At 42.7% G+C, this 23,360-nt stretch overlaps 1 protein-coding gene across 1 annotated transcript in view; it reads right to left on the bottom strand.

Moving 5' to 3' along the window:
• Nucleotides 1-2,468: 2,468 nt before the first annotated feature.
• LOC133026774 (receptor activity-modifying protein 3-like) overlaps nt 2,469-23,360 on the bottom strand; it is a 28,092-nt gene continuing 7,200 nt past the window's right edge. The window contains exons 2-4 of the mRNA XM_061093732.1: nt 13,264-13,293; nt 12,898-13,042; nt 2,469-5,893 (exon numbers count right to left, since the gene is read on the bottom strand). Of these exons, the coding sequence (XP_060949715.1) occupies nt 5,638-5,893; nt 12,898-13,042; nt 13,264-13,293 (431 nt within the window). The 3' untranslated portion in view covers nt 2,469-5,637. The remainder of the gene's footprint in view (nt 5,894-12,897; nt 13,043-13,263; nt 13,294-23,360) is intronic.

The raw sequence follows: 23,360 nt of genomic DNA, 5'->3' as shown, positions 1-23,360 counted from the left end.
AGCCTAAACGTGCAGGTTCACCTTCCTCTGCTCCCTCACTAACACTGCACTGTTTGGGAAGGGGAACTGTTATTGCAGATTTGTGTGTTATTATGCTTTTATGTTATTTCATATCTTTCCCAATATACTTATTGTCCATCTTTTGTGTTCAGCTGAGGTTTGTGTGGATACTGCTATCTGTACTACAAATTGCCAAAAGGACACAGGTATTCTTGAACCTTGGATATACTGCACCTCGACATGTATGACTTTGAAATTGATACAGATTGTGTACTGTGGTGTGTGTACATCCACCTGCTTCTGTGTGTCAGCACCATATGTTGCAGTATAAAGAGATGGACAGGGCATGTCTACTTCCTCCAACTTTCCTGAAATGAAGCCCAAATATCCCCCGTATGAAAGCTGACAGTCTCTGGTTTCCCCCTTTTTAACATCGTCATCAGTGAAATCATTGGCAGAGGTGACTGATTCAAAGGAAAAACTCTGTCCTCATTGACATTCCTGCCATTAAAGAACATGCATGTCTTATATGGCTGCTTTAATATCACAATGCTTTGTGACACAGTCTGTTTCATGACTCTGAGGCTGGAGTCATGAAACAGACTCCAGCCTCAGCTGACTCACAGAGCTCTGTGCTTTACCAGCAGTTCACCCAGCAAAGCAGTGCATGCTCTGCGTGGAGGCATGGCACTCTCGCACTTCCTGCACAGCTTTTGGTCAAAACCGCCGGGTCAACCTACTTCCCAGTATTCTTCTGTCAACTCTGGGAAAAAGCTTTAATATCCTTCCTGCCTCCAAGACCCGGGCGCAGAGAACAGCCATCCTTGAGGGCAACGGCCCTGCGACGTGTAGCCCTCGCTGCACAGTGAACTATTGTCTCCTCTGTTTGTGTCTCCTTGTTTTGCCTCTCAGAAGAAAGAAAAGCTTGTGTGGCTTCCTGGACACTTACAGATGGAATAAATACAGCTTGATATATTCCCATTTGTTTGTTTGGGTGGAGTCAGTAATGATGCTGCGATTGTTCTGTGGCTGCCGAGTTTGTCGTTTCCAGCTTCGCAGTGCAGCCTGTGGAAGATCAGACTCAGATCAGAGTGTCAACATCAGGGACCATCACCCAGTCACAGTGATGACTGCATTGTCTAAATCTGAGTTTATTTAAATGATAAAGCGAAAAGATTTGAAAACGCATGGTTGACTTTTTTTGTATTGTCTTGAACGTTTACACGGATACAATGCAAATCTGTCATAGATTCAGTTGTGTGTCTGTTTGTTTCAATCGAGATAATGTTGTTTGTCTTTATGAAAGAATATTGTGACTTTGAATGCATGCACCAGTCAAACTCCCTGGGAAGTCAACTCTCCCAGGGACTGTGTGTGCGTTTCCTCACAGAAATACGTTATCTGCTGGGTAACAGAAATCATAAACACGCTCTGCTCTCTGCCATCCAAAACAAAGGAATGATTACGTTTTAAAATGACTCATTGTCAACAAAAGACTGAATCTAGTACAGAAGCCAAACGTCACAATACATTAGTAACTCAAGATATCTATCACATCATAGACTGTATATAAAGATGGACTACATACAGCTCCTCAATAAACAAACTAAAGTGTCACTGTAGTACAGACACAATCGCACCCTGGTGGCTGGCTGCAGTACAAGTTATAAACCTCACCTCATCCATGTTAGCAGATGGGACTTAGGCCAAACCGAAAAGTCAAAGTACACGTCAAATACATTTTTCCCAAATGTACGTTCTGTTATTTTTGCTGTTTTTTAATCACCCTGATGTATGTTCAAGTGTTAATTTGTCCAGAAAGTGTGGTTTTAATTCGTTTGATGCTATACAAATGGTTGACAGCTGAGACTGACATGTGATTGCTGAAGTGCATGTATCGGCAGGACCGTGATCCTGTGGCTCAACATCATGATCGCAGTTGTGCAGACTGGCTCCAAATGGCATCAAAAGTGCAAAGATGTTGGCACCCATTACTGGGATATTTTTGCTTCTTTTTTGTACTACAGGAGGAAGTGGAAACCTCAGAATGAGTAGTTTTTTGGGTATTTCCAGGCCAAGCTCAAATACTTCTAGAGTGAATAACTGTGTCTCTCTGACGTTAATGAGACAATAAGTTAATGCAGCTTATAAAACATACACCATCAGGCGATATAAACAAATCTCTGAATGTGACACTTCACTATCATAGCGTTGCCTCACTGTCTTTTTAAATGTTTATTTGCCATTAAACCTGATCGGCTGCAAACTGAACTTCTGGTAATGTTGCTGCTTGTGGAGGTAAATATGTACAGCTTAATAAAAACTTAATTTCACGCTCCTATGGAACAAAGCAGATCGGGAAGATGAGAGACCGCATTTGTCAGCAGCTGCTGTCATGTTGTCTGCTCTCGAGCAGAATGTGTGGAGAAAAAAGAAAACAGGGACAGGTCTGTCTTTTTTTTTTTTTTTTTATTTGTGACCTTAAATAGTATCTACAGCAAATAACTGAGTGAGCAGATGATAAAATGATCCTTTCAGGATGTGATGACCTGAGCCGGGAATGGTTGAGTTTCCTTTTGACAGTGATGAATGCTCATTTTTTAATCATTGTTAATGCACCTCATGACCATGACTGAAACTCCTGTTTGTAAGTCCATTAAAATAAAACAAGCTACTGATGACTGAAGAGAGTTGGAAAAGTAAATGGAAAATGTAGTTCATGCTCAACTTTAGAGGCTTTACATTAAAGTTTGTGCTCTGCTTGATTCTGGCCACGTTACGCTTCCATTGCTTTTATTGTTTATGGCACATATTATGTTATTAAGTGTCTTTTAAACCAATATAAATATAAAAATAAATAACTGACGCAATGATCTGTGAACTAATCAATCGCATGATTGATTATTTCAGTAATTAACCAGAGCAGTGCATCACAATGTTTGGGAAAAGGAAAACATGAGTCTTCACAATTGGGGAAATGTCAAGAGAAATAAAATATGTGCTGACTAGTTGGATCGGCATCACAAAGAAGAAATGTTCCCACACTGATACCAGCACCGGAAATGCCTCAGATACTGTTGAAAATACTGGGTCCATGGTAGTGGTGAAAATATCAGTTTCATCCAAACAAACCTGCAATTTTCTTTCCCTGGACATCACTTCTTCTTTGCCGCTCCCAAACAACAGTTCCGCTGTACTGCCACTGAAAAGTACAGTTTTTGGAGCGGCAAAAAAAGAAGAAGTGATTTCCAGGAGTTGTAGCGTAAGCAAGAGCTACAATGTCAGCAATTTGGCAATATTTCTCGCTGGAAATCCCGGCAAGAAAAAGGGAGACCAGAACTGTATGCAACTTGGCCATAACACTGACATCTCATTTGAGCATTCTCTGTATGTATTTGTATTTGTATGTCAAATGGTTTAACCTGAGCCATGCAACAATGATAACAATCATCACTTCCACACAAGGTTAGAAGCATACAGCTGTTAAAATGTGATATAAGTTGGGTTTCTTTCTGGTATCGGCCAATGCACAAAGTCTAGGTATGGGAATTATGGGAAGAGGGAAATGATCTTGGAATCATCTCTATCACAAAGGGTTGTGATCATATGGTGAGAGTCTCACCGCTCCCCTGCGAAACACCGACTCTGTTTTAGAGAAACAGGAGGCAGCAGACAACACATGTCTGCGGCTCCGCTAAAACATTCATGAAGAGATGACCTCAGATACACCGCGTCATAAAATTGTCTGTGAGTGTTTGCTGTCTTCATGTCAAGACAGAGAAAACCAGCAATGTTAAACTTGGTATGTAATCTCTTTCAGTGAGGAGTTCCTGCTTCCACAGACAGCAGCCGATGTGAGAGCTGGCTAACACACACCGATGTCTGAAGCTGTTCAAGAACATGGAAAATCGGTCTAGGTTTAGCTTTGACAGGTGAGGACTGTGGGCCAGAGAATCAACCACAACAGTGTGCACGAGAAGTTCAATTCCACTCTTTGAGGAACTTTGAAGAGGCAGTGCAGATACAGTAGACAGCACGGACAGAGTATAACTGTACAGAATGAGGTTTCAATGTCATCTCATAGGTACTTTGTTTCCACTGAGAACCCCTCTTTGTGAGTATTAACAGTGATTTATTCAACATTATGTGATAAGTTACACTGTTCTATACAGTCCACTGGGGCTCAGGTAGTCACACATGAAAATGAAGTCCAAAAACACTAAAATTATAGTGTTGCCTTGTCTTTGGGTTAATATCCTGTGGGGTTTTTCTTTCATTTCCAGTGGCAACAATCTGTTCAGTGGCTCAACAGACAGATCCAACTCGCAGAATCAATATTAAGTCCAGAGTTGTCCTCTTTTTCATCCTCCCATGCTGCCACCATGTGGTATCATGTTCACATATTTAACGAGCGTCCTCTGGGAGTCTTCTGTCCAAAAGTTTTCAGTTGCTGCCTCTGATGCTCGGTGGATACTTTGGCCTTCAACAACGATACAGTGCTCCGACAAGAATCCGACAAGAGATCCACGGTCCAGATCCATGAGCTGAATTACGCAATGCCCCAAAATTTGGTCAATTGTCCCGCTAGTCCAGTTCCCTGATGAGTGACAATAATATCAAACCACCAACATCCTCTGTGGGCCACATTCAACATATTTTAAAGGAGGGTTCCCAGCGTGCAGTGCATTTAATTAATGTAGTAAACCAGAACCAGACAATTATTTGGGGATATTTTGGGAAATATACTATATATATGGCAGACTGCTGATACCCATTTTCTTTCATTTCTCTTGGAAATTATGTTTCTAAACAACTCAACTTAAGACAGCAAATGTTTGTCGGAAACGTAATTGCAATCAAATCATGTTTTATATGACCATTAGGAGGATATGTTGTGTTAAATTGTATTTATCTGTCCCAAATATGTTGATACCATATCAGATAATATATCACTAAAATGTGTTCTATGGTTCTGTTTAGAGCAGCTTTGCCCACAATTTACTGTACGAACCCAAACCCTTGAGAAAAACCTATCCATGCCCAACCTGAACCTTTAAGGCATTCTGTTTTTTGGGTCACAACCTGACCCTGATCACAGGCACATGCAGAGTGTACATATGCAAAATATCAAGTTAGATCAAGATAGCCCAGACAACATGATTAAATCCGGCAGATCCTAAATAGCATTTCACTACCGGGTGACGACGGGCTATGGTCAGGTATTCACACCCTAGATCTCACAGCTCTTGGTTCAGGTTAGTGAAAGACTCAGGTCTGGTTTAATACCATCTTTCACTGACCTTAACCAAAGTGCTGCTGTTGTATAAATCACAGTCATGACTCCAGAAAATCTAAATATGTTCGAGCAACTGAGTTGTATAGAAACAGAGTTTAAAAGAAGACCATATTGAATGTTTGAACTCTAAGAAGTTTTTTTTAAATACACAAACCCGTTATGTAAAATAACCGGGGACTGCTCTCCTTGTCTCTGTGGGATGTGGTGGTTTGCAGAGTCACTTATGGAACATTTGACGAACTGACCAAACATGCACTTCTATATTGTGCACAGTTTGCTGTGCTGTTTCAGTAAAGACGCTGAGACCGTGAACTCAGTCCTTCTCCTTCCTCCTCTCCTCCCTAGGCCATGTTATCGCTCCTCTTGCTGCACCACACCACCAAGGCGATCATGGCCATAGTGAGGAACACAGGGACGAGGATGAGGGCGGTGAGTGTGTTCTCCGGCGGGTCCACCCACTCCACGTGATCCATGCTGCAGTTGGAGAAAAAGTGCTTGTGTATGTTGATTATGAAGCCCTCCACCAGCGGATTGGGCCAGTAGCAGTGGACGTCGTGGGCCTTTGTCTCTGTGCAGAGGGTGAAGAGGTGGTACTCACTGGGGAGGAAGAGGGGAACAAGAGAAGGAAAGGATTAGAACAACTGATGAAGGTATGACATTCTTTAAGGCATATCATAGTGAAAGGTTTCCCACCCATCCAGACTCAACATGACCTCACCTATTCTTCACCTTGTTCACTGAAGGACGACTATTTAAAATAAACCACAATGGATTAACTGGTATTATTCCGAGCATTGACAGTTCAGTATGTAATCCATCACTGCAGCTGGGGGTATTCCGCCTTTCCCTCCCTTTTCCACCAACTCCCCTCCTGTATTTTATCCATCCAGGGCCGCTCACAGCCTTTGTGGAGCTTTTCCGGCTTAGAGTTCTGCTTTGATGAATCCATTCAGTCAGCCCTAATTCCCATTCCTGCTTCCTGAATTATGAGTCTAACAGGTCCAGCTTCTTTTCTCATGACAGTAGTTGGTATTCCCATCAGCTTCACTATAAAACTGTCACACTTATACCATCTGTGCACACTGGCTCCAAATCTTGAGATGAAATGTCCTGTTTACATCATTTGGACCTGAGGCTCTACTGTGACTCTACAACCTTATCCATATGTTTTTCGTTTGAAGATGGTGTTTTCCAACTAAATCTCCGTCCAAATGAGCATTTTGCATTTGCCATTAAAATGTGCCTGACATGCATATCACATCACATACACTGGGCCTGTGTGCTCCTGCGTAAACAGGATGCATTTGGTTGTTTGTTGCAAATGTATGTAGATTTAAACTGCCCAACAGGGTCACCAACGCTTGAGATTGATTATCCATGTTGTCTTCTACACTGGTTGTGTCAAGGCTAGTGGTGGTCGATTTCCTCTGTAAGGGGTCAGGTGAGAGGAGTCTGTTGACTCAGCGAGACCATTGAGACCCAATCAGCAAGCAGTTGTGTGTTTCTACCACATTATTTCCAAACATCTGCGTTTCTGCCCATCCAGACCCCTTTTCAGAGAGTTTTCAACGTAAAACATGGCCAGTAGCATTTCCAAACATTTTAGCAGCTCTAACACTCATAGAGAGTAGTGTTGATGGCAGGCAAACCCGTAGCAGAGCTGATGCGTGTTTAAATAAATACAGAGCTGTGTGGATGTGCCCAACAATGGAGGCACAGCTGTAAGAGCACTGGACTGAGAGCTGTCATTTCCAAAACCCCGATAAAGAATGTGTTTTTCTCTTGTCTTGGCTCAGTGGTCTCAGACAATCTTCAAGTCTTTCATCACTTCCCACACTCTGACACTTTGTTACTACAGATTGTAGATCATCAAACTCTCTGCAGGAAACTGGATTAACAGTGTCAGTATTAATATAACACACTTCAAAGATTACAATCTGCTAATTACCTCTACTATTCAATATCGTTCTTTAAAGGAAATACTATAATTACATATCATCATGTGGAGTAGCTGATGCTTCTACCATGCAGCGGAGGGTTCAGTAGTTTCTTCAGCTCTGAACTGGGACTGTAGATCTTCCTGCTGAGCTGCAGTACAGTGTGTGTGTGTGTGTGTGTGTGTGTGTGTGTGTGTGTGTGTGTGTGTGTGTGTGTGTGTGTGTGTGTGTGTGTGTGTGTGTGTGTGTGTGCGTGCGTGTGTGTGCGTGTATGTGTGAGTGTGTGTGTGTGTGTGTGTGTGCTCCTGTTGTTCTGTTTGTCCCTGTGCCTTACGTGTTGTCTGTCTAATCACTCTTCAGTGAGGACTGCACAACTGTCTGAGTGATGAAGTGCTGATGAAGCTCCTGCAGCCTCCGCTTTTATCTTGTGTTGCTGTTGTTGTGACCTTGTGGCTTAATTGTAAATAAACCTCAATCAATTGGTTGTTGTAAAGGTGTTCGGTCATTCTGTGCCTGGGGGACATTAAGCCGCTATTATTTAAAGGTTAGAGTAAAGGGTTTTTTTTAATTCTTTTTTTTTATTATTATTCTCACGCAGAGAAACCTTGCACACTGCATTCAGATGCATTTTATTATATGATAAAATGAGATAATCCTATATTAATCCCGCAACGGGGATTAAATAGAAATTCAGAAATGGCGATAATTTTCTGATCCTCTCACATTGGGTCCATCCAAGCTGGAGAACAGCTCAAACAACCGTCTGGACAGATACAAAAAACACAGCAAATTGAGCCGGGATTCACACAACAGGAAGTAGTATTTATTTCGAAACTTGCAACAATTAGAGATGTTGTTTAAATGGCAGTGTCTTATTCAGACTGTTGTTTTAACCGGGGTTGATATCAGATGATGTAAACCTGTCTGTTTGGGCTGCAGTGGTGGTGGAAGAGAAAATAAAAAGGGCAGAGAAAGAGAAATAAAAAATGCATGTACGAGAGCTTTAAGGCGGAAGTGATGAGAGGCAGCCTGCAGGGCTGAGGGAATGACACACTTCTGAGGTTGTTACCCAGATGTTACATGGTTTCAAACTGTCATCCACACATAATATCCCTGTGGGAGGGTAAAAATAGCGGAACCAGGTTCACAGTGGATGTGTGAATGTGATCACACAAACATGACCACATTACTCACAGTGTGGGAGCAGATAGAGACGCTGCTGATCACCAGTGGACCAGTGAGCAGCACCCGAGCAGTCGACTGCATATTAAAGAGTAATTTTTCCCTTTGCATGTTGTTTCATATCCTCCCCTGAGACATTTGAACCTCCCCGTGAAAGCAGGACTGATAAAAAATGAGCTGAATGTTTGCAGGCAACACAACCATAACATGTGAGTCATGATGGGAGACCACAGTATGTTCAGTTTTCTAAAGGTGGTTGCCCGCAGCTGTGGTCATGTGATGAACCTCCAGACACACATCTTAGTGGGGATGGATCCCATGTTGACATTAACTCTGGTGTTAATATGTGTCTGAGCCTTGAGCCTACACCACACACACACACACACACACACACACACACACACACACACACACACACACACACACACACACACACACAAAATCGCAAGGACAATCCTGCTTCTGGTCATTGGCAGTTTTTTGTTTGCTCAATTTCTGAGAATAGAAAAATAAATGTATTACATGAGGGAGATTATGAAAATTTCAAAAATGTTTTGGACTTTTGTATCATGCTCACAATGGGAACATATTATGTACCACTTCAGTAGAACATGTCTGTGGGGAACTTTGCATTTCCAAGCAGGATTAAATGTAATTTTGCTCATATGGGTCTTTATCGGCTCGCGTCACAGACGTACACAGATCGTGTGGAGCACGTAATCCACTTAACTTAAAGCTCGCTCATGTAAACGCTCAATTATGTGTCTTCAGAGCAGCATCTGGTCCACACAGGGACCGACCACAACTCATAACAGTAAATATATTATGGAATTATATATTATTACAAGGTCAACGATTGACTAGCACCATCACTGTTTCCCTGTTTGTGACTGCACAACTGTCACTAAGGCCAATGACCAATATGTAATTTGAAGTAAATGGTGGAAGTGTGTAAATGGCACACACACACACACACACAGTGAGTGGTCTGTATACACCCCCCTCTGTGTTCCAAGAAGCTGGTACCAGCAGGGGTGGGTTCACTACTGGGGGTTTCTCACTCTCCACTCTTCCCTCCCTCCACTCCCAGGTTCCTCTGTCCTCAGGCTACATCCATATGTTTGCTTTTAAAAAAGGCTTTTTTTAAATTAAACGATCTCTGTCCACACAAGAGTTTTGGCTCTGTATCAGTTTGAATCCCTGTTCATTCCACCATGCCTGAAAACGCATATCGTTTAACCCTTCACGTACACTGGGCATGTGTGTGTGCCGGTGTGCACAGGAACTGCTATGATCTCCTCCGCATGAGAGCAGCTTCATCACTGTGAAATGCAGAATTTAACTGCACAAGACAACAGTGAGCAATACTTGTTGTTTAATATCAATGGCTGTTTCCTTCCATAAGGGGGTCATGTGATAGGAACCTGACGAGCTTCTACGTCATCGTTTTTGAATTTGTAGACGATGAAACCTGCTGATAAATGTTCCCATCGTCTGATATGTGAGACGTCACTGACACTGAGTGGGTTCTGATTAAAAAGCTCTTATCCCTCTTCATTTTCTTTATCCACTTTCTTGGAATACTGTTACAAACAGAGCATTACACCCCCCATCCTGCACCCACGTAACCATGTATAGGCCTGATGGATCTGAACTTCTCAAAGTAAAAAGTGACCGAGCACTGAACTACAGTCACACACACTATCACAGACATGTAAGCTATCTGATTCATTTTTCTTCAACTCCTATTTTAAAAAGGTATTACAGATTTCCATTGTGAAGCTGAGCAGACGCTAGCCAGACAATCATTAAGACCAAAATCCAACTGGACTTTAAAGAGCCTCCCTGGGCGGGAGCGGCTTCAGACAAGTGCAGACATTCAGGCCAGTCTTCTAAGTGTAGCTCTAGCTGCAGATCAGTGGGCGTTCGTTTGATGTGCGGCTGAATAAATGATTTATTTCATACTGTGTAAAGAGAGCGAAAAGAGAGGGATAGCCCTGGAAAGACCCTTATTTCACAAGTTAAACCTGAGGGAGATTGTGTGAGTGAGTCACTGGCAGCGGTCGGCAGCTGAGCTGTTTCTGGGAGATGGTGCAGATGAACATGTTTTGGTAACTAATGGACAGAATATTGTGTTAGGACTAGGAGTTGTGATGACTTTGACTCTTGGCCATGTTATCTACAGTGTGCAGGATAACGGCTGGAATTCACTGGGTGCATGTGCAGCGCGTGACAGCTGCATCACTGATCTGCTGCATCTGTTGTTCACACAGCGAGTTTGTTATCTGCGTTCCCGATGCGGAGCTGCTAAATGAGGTATCAGGTGTGAATACTGAACGTTAATGCGTTTGTGACAGTCGACAGATAGACGTTGAAACTTCGGTAAAGGTTAATTTTAACTGTCTATTTTGCTTTGAACTGCGCAGTATTTAGAGAACACTAATGTTACAGATAAAACCAGTGTTCAAATTACACTGTAGCTTTCAGAGAAGCCCCGTTTCCCAGTAATGTTTCCTTCTAATGTTATTTGCGAAATAAGTGACATTCAAACTGATCCAAATCGATTGTGTCTCGTATTAGTAAGAAACAGTCAGTACGTTTACATGATGGCAGAAACCCGATTTCGGCCGAAATCGGGTTTCTCTATCCATGGGGGGTTAACTGCTCTATCTCAGGGTACATGGCACTGAGAAATCCGACTCTTATCCGAAAGCATTTCATACCCCGCTACGATAGGTGGCGCTGTTTTCATTACAGCTAGTGGTGATCCAGCCATTTCCGCTTGACCTCGTCACCACTAGCAACACAAAAACAACAACAGCCTTCAACTCAGCATGCGAGAAAGATGACGAACGGAGAGCAAGGTGAAGCTACGTCCCTCTACATGATGTTGTGCATGTTTACTCTAGGAGTACTGCGAATGCGAACGGCGCATTTGATTAGAATGGTAATGGCGAGTGCCGGCCGGCACCGGGCAGCGACATTTTATCTACGTGTCGACTTCCGGGTCACGACCAGGGAGGGGGGGGGGGCAGGATCTCAAGCATGCGCAAAGACGTCTTCTCCAGTTGTTGTCTAGCTTCCAGAGTTACATGCGCGCGTTGTCCGATATACAGCAAAATCCGATCTACTTATCTGGGGGTGGTTATCCGACTTCAGTCGGACACAAGAAATCTAGATTTGTGGAGTTACATGACATGGATCTTCGATTGAAACCGGACAACGCCAGAAATCGGGTTTCAATCGGACACATGTAACCGCAGTGAGTGTGTTGCTGGAAACCAGCATGAAGCTCTGATGGGGAACAAAAAAACAAAAAACAAAACATCTAGTTCATGACCAGAGGACGAATCAGGTAATTCTTCTCCTTCCCGGAATCCATTAATTTCCCACTTGACTCAGACGGTTATTTTAAACGTCGATTTTAATCTCCCATGTGAATGTTATTGTTCAAGAAACGAGTCTGCTGGCTCTTATCCTGCTCGTTGTGGCTCTGCAGTCAATGGAGAGCTATAAAAAGAGATGAACATGAGAGGCCAGAGGTGAGAAGGAGGAATGAGGTGAAGATGGAAAACAGCCGGTAAGTCGAGGGCCCATGCTTTTTGAAAACAGCTGCACCCAGCTGTGTGTACACCGGCCACAGCCGTTCCCCCAGCAGCATGGGGCTGACAGGGAGAACAGTTCTCCCTTAACCTATAGGACCCATGACCCCTTTAACTAGAACTACAAATATAGATCTGTCAAACAGGAAGACAACAGGGCTTGAGAAAGGAGGAGATAAAGATAAGCACCCATAATGTGGAGGGATTTTCAGCATCCACATGTCTTGTCTGTCAAAGTTTTCCTCTGTCTGTTGCACTAAATGAAAGATTTGCTCCGTAGCGATTCGTAAAAGTTGCTTCCAGCTTCGTTTCCTGATCACTTCACACTTCAATTACTGTCAAATTAAAGCTGCACTGGGCACAGGTTTCATTGTGTTCCACTCAAATCCTGTCAGTACAAGAGATTCTCTGCTGCCTTTGTAACACTAGTGCAGTGCTGGTTTGCAGTGGGCTGATAGCTTGTCCTGTGTTAATGCTTTTGAGCTACTTCAGAATGATTCCTTGTCATTAATAAGTCCTCCTCACACAGTTCTCACTACATACTGTAACTTTGTATGGATTATGTTTGTATACGGTAATTAATTTATTTATGCGCTGTTGAATGATGATGATTTTTGTCCTTCAAATCCCAATAAAAATGTTATCACAAAAAAAAAACTATATATATATATATATATATATATATATGGTTTTATTGAGATGTTGTCTGCCGTGTACAAGACGTTTACATGACAACAGTTAAACAGGGCCTCAATATCACAGACAGAAACAGATGGGATACACTAACCTAACCCTACCCCTGCACTGATGCGCGACTGAAAATGTAATGAAGCCACAAACTGTTGGGCTGTGAGCGATGAACGTCCGAGTCAACTCGTACCTGATGAAGTGCGTGAGGTTACATCGGTTCTGTGGATCGATGTGAGCCATGTCCCGCTTGAAGCCCTCCCCACAGACCTCCACCTCCCACTGCAGACGGGACTCGTTGCAGGGCTTCTTGGGCCCTGTGCTGAAGCTCTCGGCGGCTGAGAGGACGAGAGCAGAGGACACAAGCTCACACGTGCTGTTCAGATTCTGTCAGTGAATGGATGGATGGATGGATGGATGGATGGATGGATGGATGGATGGATGGATGGATGGATGGATGGATGGATGGATGGATGGATGGATGGATGGATGGATGGATGGATGGATGGATGGATGGATGGATGGATGGATGGATGGATGGATGGATCAATATGCTTACCTGACAGCCCTCTCATCATCCAGACGTTGACTGTAAAGAAACAACAGAAAACAGTTAGAGTGGTTCCATCCTTTCACATTTGAAGGTTTGTATTCTTTTGGGAGTTTTTCATCTCATGTTGTAACTTCCGCAAAAGGTTTAAATCAGGACATTGAGGACCACAGTCCACTGCCCTGGATCAGATCAATACTGAGAACTAATCTTTGACAAGTTTTCAAAGTGTTGCGTTGCGTGTTTGAACCAAAGACAGGCGAGAAAAGCACTGTTCATAAGGAGCAGAATCTGTTGTCAGGCAACAGACAATTACTGAGGATCAATAAAATCCATAATTTATGACATGAGCTGCATTCTCATGGCTCTGTGCATTAGCATTCCTTCTTGCAAAGCTGAAGGAGAGAAAACAATGGAGATGGAGAGAAGAAAAGATCAAATCCAAAGAGAGGTATTCCAGTGATACCCTGTAAATACTAACCTGCATTCATAACACAAAGCTTAAATACTCCCCCCATTCCCTGTTCTCTAATCCAAACTCACATTTTAACAGTAGCAAGTACAACAATGACCAGAGCTAAATGTGCTGCTGCACAGGAAAGTGCATCTTTCTTTGAAGTGCCACAATTACAAAGCAGTTTGAAAGACACCCCGCAGGACAAAGACAAGCAAGTTAACGTGCTAAATATAGATGCTTTCCTGTTTTAGCATTTGAGGATGTTTTGAAGTGTAGTGGGGGTGAGATTATTTCACTTGGGTGTGTGTAAGGACAATCAGGAGAGCTGATTTTGGCCTATGGTTTTATTTTAAACGTAACTGTCGTTCTAAAATAAAAAACGGTGAAAGCATAGTTGTATTTGCCTTTGATTTACAGGAATACTCGCAAAATACTTCATCAAATGTTGAAAATGAAACTCAAATGTTCACATTGATACAAAATGTACCTTTTTTGACGATACCTTTAATAAGACAATTTCAGACATGAACTACAGCAAATTGGATCCGGACAATTTCCAGTTTTCCTTTCACACATGATTGACACAGCAGGAGATTATTTCCTTTATATCAGACCTACAATGATATCAACCTGGTTTTAAGAAAGCCATTTTCAGAGCACAAACCAGACAAAGCCCAACTTTTCAGAGAGGTTTAAGCTGAGCCACAGGACCTGAATAAAAATGATCATGACTCCATTCTGGGAACCATAATTTAGAGTTCAGGTCAAAATAGTTTCTAAAGGGCAAGAAAGACCTTAATTAGGCAGAGTGCTCTTGGAAAGAAGCACTTTTCTGAGCAAAGTATATGCAGAACACTGGAAAAAGATGGTGCTGTCGCCTCTGCCTGCTTCATCCATCTCGGCCCCACTTAAGCAGAGATGTACTATAAGGAAATATCTAAGAATTCCTCTTAGTGCTGGTAAAAGCTTTTCTCTATGAGACTTTTAAAGATGACAAGGAGCTGTCTGAAAACAATAGTGGAGTCAGGAGTGGACAGTCGCTCTCAGATTTATAGAGCCGATCAGGATACAGCTAAGGGCACTGCCTGAGAATCCCTCAGGTCACGAGAGGTCACAAAGTCAAATCCATGCTTTTGGCTCTCGCTTCGGAAGGGAGCTAGAGAGTTTGAAGACGCTTGAAACAGAAAATCATTTCTTATCTTCTCTGAACAGTCAGAACAAGACAGATTTGTCCTTTGAGTCTGCCGATCAATACAGCAAATCAAATATTGTGACAGTTTTTCCGAAGCACTGTAAGAATTACACCCTCTGACTTCAAAACTTGGCTTTCAGCTATCTCTTTCCCACAGGTCTCCTGTTGCTTTTCATATCTCCTGACAATAAGCCGCATGCTGGCCAGTCCAAAAATAACGTCTGCTGTATAAGATCCAACATAAATACATAAGTAGCAGGAATCAGTGAAAGCAACTATCCCACACTCATCCTTTGATAACAAGCCACTTACTGTATGAGAGCTCGAGCTCAGTGGGAGCACCCAGCAGCATTTTAAACATTATATCAGTATTTTAAATGGGTTATTACATGTGGGGCTAAAAGCTGATAGCTAACCTTGTTGTTAAAGGTTAAACTTATTTTGCCTGTTTAAATCATGAAAGGAAAGATGACGATGCATCTCCACTTCCTCCCACAATCCAGATATGCAGCCAAAATATCCCTGATATGAACGCTGCCATCTTGCGCATTTGGAGCCAGAGTATGCACAGTTACGTGGAAGCAAGGTCACGCCGATTTATATGCTCTCGACAAATTGCGAATGAGGGGCTTGTCACACATTTGCAAAATGAATATCTTCACTAAAGTTGAACTCCACATGAAACGAGCCCCGCGATTTGCTTTGCCGCAGGAAGCAAATGTTTTATTTACTTCCTTGTTCGCACATATTGGAATGGAAGGATTAATTACATAGCATTACATAGTTAATAAATCGCAAAATTTAAGAAAGGTATGCACTTGCACATAAATCACAGCAAGACGAACTACCTAAAATGCCCAAAATCTTTGAAAAACATCCATTTAATGTCTATTTTAACTTAGTTTGGCCCATGTCCCATCTCCTCCATGTTGTTTACTAACATGGAGGAGATGGGATTTATACCCCATACAGCATTCACCCACCAGGTGGTGATTGAAATGGTTTGGCGTCTATTTTTATATACATTATGTGGCTTTAACATTCTTACAACATTACTGTATATTTACAGATTGTGATCAACAAACAGATTAAGAAACAAAATTCCAAGGCCGTGCCTCTATTGTAATGGTAGGAGCTGACTAGTTCATTGCTGGTATGGATTCCGCTTCATGTCACATAAACCTATCAAACACTGTCTCTTATTGTCCATGTTGGCTAGTGACTTGGTAACAACTGCTTATCATCCACATTATTAATAAATACAAGCAGGATGGAGGATGTGATGAAAATAACCTGGAGCGACAATCTAGCAGCAGGATTCCCCCCAGTATGAGCTCTGCATAACAGCAGGGGGAAGTCTGAAACTCAAACCGCTCCATCAGTTTGCTAAACTAAGGGGACACGGGCAGATCTGGCATCAGGGGGGATTGAGTGTGTGTGTGACAGATATGGAGGCATCATACTGTGATTCATGCCAAAGTATGAACTACAGCCGCTTGGTGAATCTCTCATCTTATGTGTCAAATTAGTATCCCACTCTGGATTTAGATGGCAGATAAAATATCGGAGCACTGCTTTAACTTTATGAGGCAGAATTACTTGACTTTATTCTGAGATATCTCCACATCCAGCAGATTAACGTCACGGCTCATGTGGATTGGTGTTTGTGTCCATCTGATCAAGTTGAGCATTCCATTTCTTTTAGCTCTGATTTTGGTCTCCTCCACCTGCAGATGGAAATATGTTGTGCTTCAGCTGCAAGATGTTCGGCTTTAGCTGCTTTCCGGGCTCCAATTATCTCTGGAGATTTTCATGAAATGTTCTGGAGGGGAGATACATGAGAATGCAGATGTCCAAGTCAGTTGCTCCGGAACTTTTGAGATTACTGAACATATCCGGGTAATTCATAGAGATTCCTGAGCTTTTGGTCATATGGGCTGGCGTCTGTGTTGCGTCCTGCCTCCTGCAGGCTGTACCTACATGCCACCCCTCACCTGAATGTTTTGACATTTTCCTGTTGTTGAGAACCATCTGACTCGGACAATCAATCTCCTTCTATGTTCTTCAAATGTGAAAGGTGAAAGAGTTCCCGTCTGAACCACCAGCTGCTCTCTGACTGTGTTTGTGCTGTTTGCTCCTGAGCATGTAGTGGACAATGAGCAGTGAGCCATCCACAAACTCGCTCCACCATTCCTTTCTGATCTCCTGCCCGTTGACACACCCTCCCTCACCCTCAGATCTTCTTCTTCCATTCACCTCACTGTACCACATGCCCGTTTGTCCACCATGGGATCTAGAGCCTTCAGGCGCTCTGCCCCCCCGCCTCTGGAACTCCCTCGCACAGGACATTCGCAACACTAACTCTCTCTCCATTTTTGAATAACATGTAATCTATTTAAACAGGTTTGATTGTCTTCTGTTTTTTATTCACTGTTCATCTCATTTTAATCATTTTATTGATGTTTTTGATACATCGTTTCTTATGTTGTTGTGTTTTTTATCTGCCGTGTAAGGTGACCTTGAGTGCTCTGAAAGGGGCCTATAAATAAAATGTATTGTTATTGTTATTCTATCACAACACACATTAAAACTCATCTTTTAACTTATGGCTAATTTAGAAATATGAATGAGTTTAGCGATACACTTTACATACAACCGGTTCAGTATCTGTTCATAAGGTCGATGGGGGCACAGAGCTCTTCACCCGGCTGCTACTCTAACTGTTATCATGCCTCTGCAGAAGATATCCAGCAGCAGTGTAATTCATCTTTGGCTGCCTTCACTAGACACTTGAAAGTCTGAGAGCTGCAGAACATGGCAATTCCTTTTCAATTTACTGAAAGCATGAGTGCAGTGACTCTGAGTGAAAGCTCAAACACAGGTGACTGACAGTCTTTGTTCTTCACGTCTTATTAAATGCAAATTGGACTTTTAAAAAGATTGCATTCAATCATTCACGCTCAGATTCTCATTTAAAATAACACACCAATCAAATCTTTGAGTACTACAGACAATGGAATTATTAACCCTCCTATTAGTCACACATGAAAAGGAGGTTACAGCCGCGCACCTATTGCCATTTATCAGACGTTAGAGGTTAAAGTCTTTTTGCCTGTTTATAAAGATGGAGGACTCCATCTTCCCACCTTCCAAACATTAAGCCAAAGCATCCCAGATATGAAAGCTGCCATTTTGGATTTATTGAACCAGATTCTGTAGCAAAAAAATTATTTTGTGTGTATTTTGATGTCCCATCATCTAACATGGAGGAGGTGGGAGTTACATCAGGCTGGTTTTCACTGAGGTCTGCTGCTGGTCACTCAGTAGAGACGACACAGTTATGCAAATTAAGCCTTTCCTGGTCACGGAGCCTTTCATCATATGACCAGATTAATTACGATTTTTTAAAAGAGGAACAGATTGCATGTCGGTATCACAGTTATTTTTAAACATCACAGCAGGAGAGCGGAGTATCATGCTTGCAAATTAACATGTTAATAGCTAATTCAATAAGGTCTCCCTTGGCTTTGATTAAAACAGCACGGCTGACGTTTGATCAAGTAGGGGCAAAATGGATCAGATGAATTCTATTCTGTGATTTAATTTATAAAGGAGGGATTAATCCATAATGCTGGATATTCAAAGGATTCTGTGTATGGGGGTTTAAAATCAGAAAGACACCTACAAGCTGAAATGATTAGCCTCCGTACAAAATCCATAAGAAACACATCTTCCAGTTGAGCAGGAAGCTGCTCCCTATGAGCAGTCGCTTTAACCACCTTCAAGTCTCAGCTACAAACTGTCAAGTCACATAAAATTCGGCAATGCCTCAACATTAAAACAACGTTAAGCCCGTAAATTATGCAGGCCCCCCGGAGCTATTTTAAGAGGGAGTTCAGTCAAGCAGTGTGTAGGTGTTCCACACTGGTTGACGGCTTTTCCAGTCAAGAATCTGCTCAGTCGTCATGCACGCTGCCACACTGTCATCTACGGCCTGTTAGTTCTGTGAGATAAATATAGATGACAGGAAACAGAAGATGAGAGAAAGTAGATGAAGTGCCAGCACTGCCCCCCCCCCCCCCCCCCCCCCCAGTTAAAATCCACAGGCAGAAGTGGCAGGTCGGCGTCGCCATCCCCGAGAGGACAGGGAGGTTAATGACTTAGAGTGAGCAGCCCAGGGGAGCGTCGGGAATAACGGTCAGATTAAATTACTGAGGGAAAGATTTGGGATTCGGTCATTTTTCTTTTGCAAATCAAACTATGGATTTTATGACACTTCAGGTTCCACTTCCTTTTTCTGTTACATCTTTTGTCTTTTTGCACAGATAAACAGACCAAAGCCGCAGAAAGTCAGCTGAGGATTTTACAGGAAGATGGAGAGAAAGAGGAAAAATACAGACGTAAGCCAGGTAGGGGAGCAGCGCAACCCTGGGGATGGTCATAATGGTCCATGTTTGATCTATTGGATGGATCGCCATGAAACTTTGTCCAAACATTCATCATCCCCAGGGGACAAATCCTAGGGACTGTATAGCTCCACTGACTTCCATCATCAGGCCAAAGTTTCCCTGTAAATTTGACAATATAATAATAATAATAATAGTAATGGCCTCAGTTGTACAGAGTATCTATTCTAATCAGACAGGTGCAGGATTTATTTTAAGAATGAACTACTTCATTTCAACATCTGCTTGGAAACAAGTTTGGAAACAAGGTTTTTATAAGTAATCAGAAATTGTGTATATGTATACATGTACACAAACATTCTAGTGGTCTTAGTAACACCCTTTAATTTATAGGGGAAGGAAGAGAAAGACCCAGCAAAGTGAACACAGGGTTGTCAACTTGTCGGCAGAGTCTAGATTCCCAATCCGTTGAACTGTCACAAAAGCCTTGGACAAAATATTAAAAAGAGCCACAACTCAGTGCGTCAGTCACGTCACATTCATATAAGAGCAGTAGCTCATGAAAACATCTTTGAGAAAACTGAGAACATATGAGGTGAATTGAGCAAAAGCTGTAAATGTCTGTATCTATTTCCGGAAATGACCCTCGGTGTTCATGACCTCCCGCTCTGGAACTCTGAAGATCATTGTTTCATACGCCGCCCCCTGTGTTCACCATCTGCAGAAAAACAAGCAGGCTGCATCGCTGAGAAGGAAACTCTGGTTTGTTTGCATTGCAGGAATGATACTGAAGCAGGCCAAAAGGAAGCAAAGGGGCAGAATGGAGGTTTATTTTAGAATTGAGGTGAAGAAGGAGTTGACAACCTGCATGACTGGCAAATTTTGAGAGAAATCATAGTAAACACACAATACTAAATCAACTTAAAGCTGTAGGAAGAAAAAAAATTGTGGTCTCTACATTTTTTAAGTGTATTAAGTTATCCTTTCGTTGTTTGTTGTTGTTTCTGCTTTAATATCCAGAGAAATGCACAGCTCCTCAACCAAAGAACTGAGACCTTGCAGCAAAGCAAGCAATAATAAACTGATATGTGAAAATGAATGTGGTCCTGTTGAGTTACAGCAGTAGTTTGACCTTCCAGCTGTATCAACTCAGGGACCGACTGTCCATCATCCTTGTTATCAGCAGAGCTGTCTCTGACAGGAAGATGAAGGACCTTGTAGCAGAGGTGAACATAAGTGGTCAACGTCGTGTCCTCATCTGCCAACAGAACAGGGGGAGGATGTTGTTGTGATAGAAACGCTGACCTGCGAACAAAGATCAGGTTGCCTCACAGAATTTACAATTTCTAGAGCAGATCGCAGGTCTGAGGTGAGAGAAGAGAGAGAAGAAAGAAGTGTTATGTCGTGATGACCCGTGCTTCACTGTGCAACAGCTAATAAAACTAAATATCTATTAACTCAAGTGTTAAACACATTAGTAAGCCATGACACTAGAACATATTGTCCCTTTAGTAACTCGTTTACACCCACTGACGACAATGAAGTGCCAGTGTCTTGGTGCAGAAACTTCTGGCAGAAAAGGTTATGTTTTAAACCTTGAAGTTTGATTTAAAAGGGCTTAACAAGAAAGTTTGAGAGGCTTGCATAAGCTTTTGATATAAGCAAGAAATCTCTTTGTTTGTTATTTTGTCTTTGAGTTTTCCTTAAGCACCCTTCTTAGTGTTTCTCCAACACAAATTCAGTTATAACTCTGTCACGGTTCTCCTGCTGTATTAGTTTGTTTTCCACGTTTGAAATCCTTGTTAGTGGTGATGTGAAAACTGGCAAATTCTTTGGAAAAAGACGGTTCGGAAATTTTGAAACTTGAGTCTACATTTTGAAATTTTTTGCAGACTGTCTGCTCTGAAACAGACAGTCTGATCTTGGAGTAAGGGGCATTTGATCTCGATCCAATGATTGCTCTCAGTTGACGTACAGTCCATGATTGATAGACTGACACAATGCACAGTTCACTTCTCCAGGCAGCAACTGGCACAATGGCCCCTGGCCTCCTTTTAATGGATAGTGACACAGCGTTCACCTTCATAGTGCTTGAGTATATAGCTGTTTAAGGACTCTCTCTCTCTCTCTCTATCTCTCTCCCGCCCTTTCAATCTAACTTATCTCGGCTGATGCCCCTTCCCCCTGAGACGTCAGCTACTGTCAGAGGATGTTTCTTTTCTCCACCGACACCAAGTGTGTGCAGATTGTGGGAGCTGCTGGGTTTCTCTCTTTCATATAATAACCTTAAGTGAATCGAGATGATGCACAGTATGTTGTGATTCGTTGGCATATAAATAAAACTGAATTGCAATGACTGAAAGCTTTCCCCCGTGCAAATCCCTGGGCCAGCTGTAAAATCCGTACATGACACAGATTTCACGTCTATAACACATCTCTGATTTTCCTCTTTCCTCCTGATGTCTGCGAGTCAACGTTGCTCCAGTCCGGATTAATCCATCTTCACACACTGATTACAAATATTTCTAGTGGGTCACGCCGTGTTTTTTACGTCACAGACTTGTGAAAGAAGTCAGTCTGGATTCTGGGGCACTGCTGCTAAAGGAGCAGATTTAAACCAGCCATGGACAGCAACTGTCTGCAGCTGCCTCTGCCTGCATGAAGAGCTTCAGATGGTATCACAGATCTGTAAATACAGACAGCCACAGGAGAGGAAGACCTGCCACTCACACTGTGTGTCAATGTCCTCATACTGGTTTGGCCGGTATTTTTACTGGCAGACAAACTAAATCACTTTTCACTGCATGAGAGTAAGAGTGAAGCTGCACGATCAGTTTCTCTGTTCCCGCTCATGATAACCGGCCTGTGGGACTCGCAGCCGAAGAAAAGGCGCAGTGATCGACTGCCAGGTGATTATTTTCCCCCGGCCAGCTGTTGGGCCAAAAAAGACAATTCAGAAGTTTGAAAAAGTACAGAGGAGGAAAATCTGGAGGGTAAATAAATTGTGCACTAAAGGCCAAATATTTCACCCTCATCAGTCATCAATCAATCAGTGAAGATTTTGAAAGAGGTGAAAGGTCTGCTCTCCTTTTGGTCTTGGTCAGAACAAGTATGACGCTAAAAGACAAATATGAGTCTGTTGGAGGTAAATTCCTGTTAAAGGAAGGGAAGAAGATTTAGTTCTCTCCGCTGTTGCCCAGTCTCTGCCTACGTAAAGTGCTTTGAGACTATAATTTGATGCTTTATGAATACAACTACAGACTACAGAGGCAAAACTGGAATGTATATATTTCCCTGGAGGCCAAATTTGTCTTCATCATTGGTTTGTTCATGTTTCCACTGATTCAATCCAGAAAAAAAAGGTCTCTCAAGGATACAGCAGAACATCACATCTCCACCTGCAGCACAAAATATTTTCCCTTCTCATAAGTCTGAGGACAAGGCTGTTTCAATCAGACTGGGGAGTCTACCATTGCGGTGGGGGGGAGGTTGACTCTGGGGGTCAAGGAGGAAAGAAAGGAAGACGACACTTGAGGAAAGACACATGTGCAAGACACGAGGGGAACTCTGGGTACTTGGCAAACAAAAGCAGGAAAACGAGCGAGGTGGGGTGGGGGGGCAGTCAGGGCTGGATGACCGTGATGGAGTCAGACAAAAATAAATTACCACTGGTGGAGGAGGAGGAGAAGACGAGACAGTGGAGAGAGATGCTCCGTCACTGCGTTCACAGGGCGGCGGGCGGGGGGGGGGTGGGGGGGGGTGGGGTGGGGGGGTCAGCCTGGGATCAAAGGCTTAGTGTGACAACATGTAGGTGGTGATTGTGAGGCGCTGCGACTGTATAACGGCTCAATACAAACGCAATCCATTTACCACATGAAGAGGAAAATTGCAGCGCTGCTTTAAGGGAACAAGCCCCCCCCCCCCCCCCCCCCCCCCCCGTGGAGTGAATCCAACTGTCTCCCAGCTATCATGGTTTGTTTGCTGCACTGAGCATCTCATGAACATTTTGTCTAATCGTTTAAATGTTTTTTTTAGCATATGTGCACAAACA

Source organism: Limanda limanda, chromosome 20, assembly GCF_963576545.1.
Source record: "Limanda limanda chromosome 20, fLimLim1.1, whole genome shotgun sequence".
In the NCBI taxonomy this organism is placed as follows: domain Eukaryota; kingdom Metazoa; phylum Chordata; class Actinopteri; order Pleuronectiformes; family Pleuronectidae; genus Limanda; species Limanda limanda.
The sequence above is the reverse complement of the archived record's forward strand: the minus strand, read 5'-3'. Positions and strand labels throughout refer to the sequence as shown.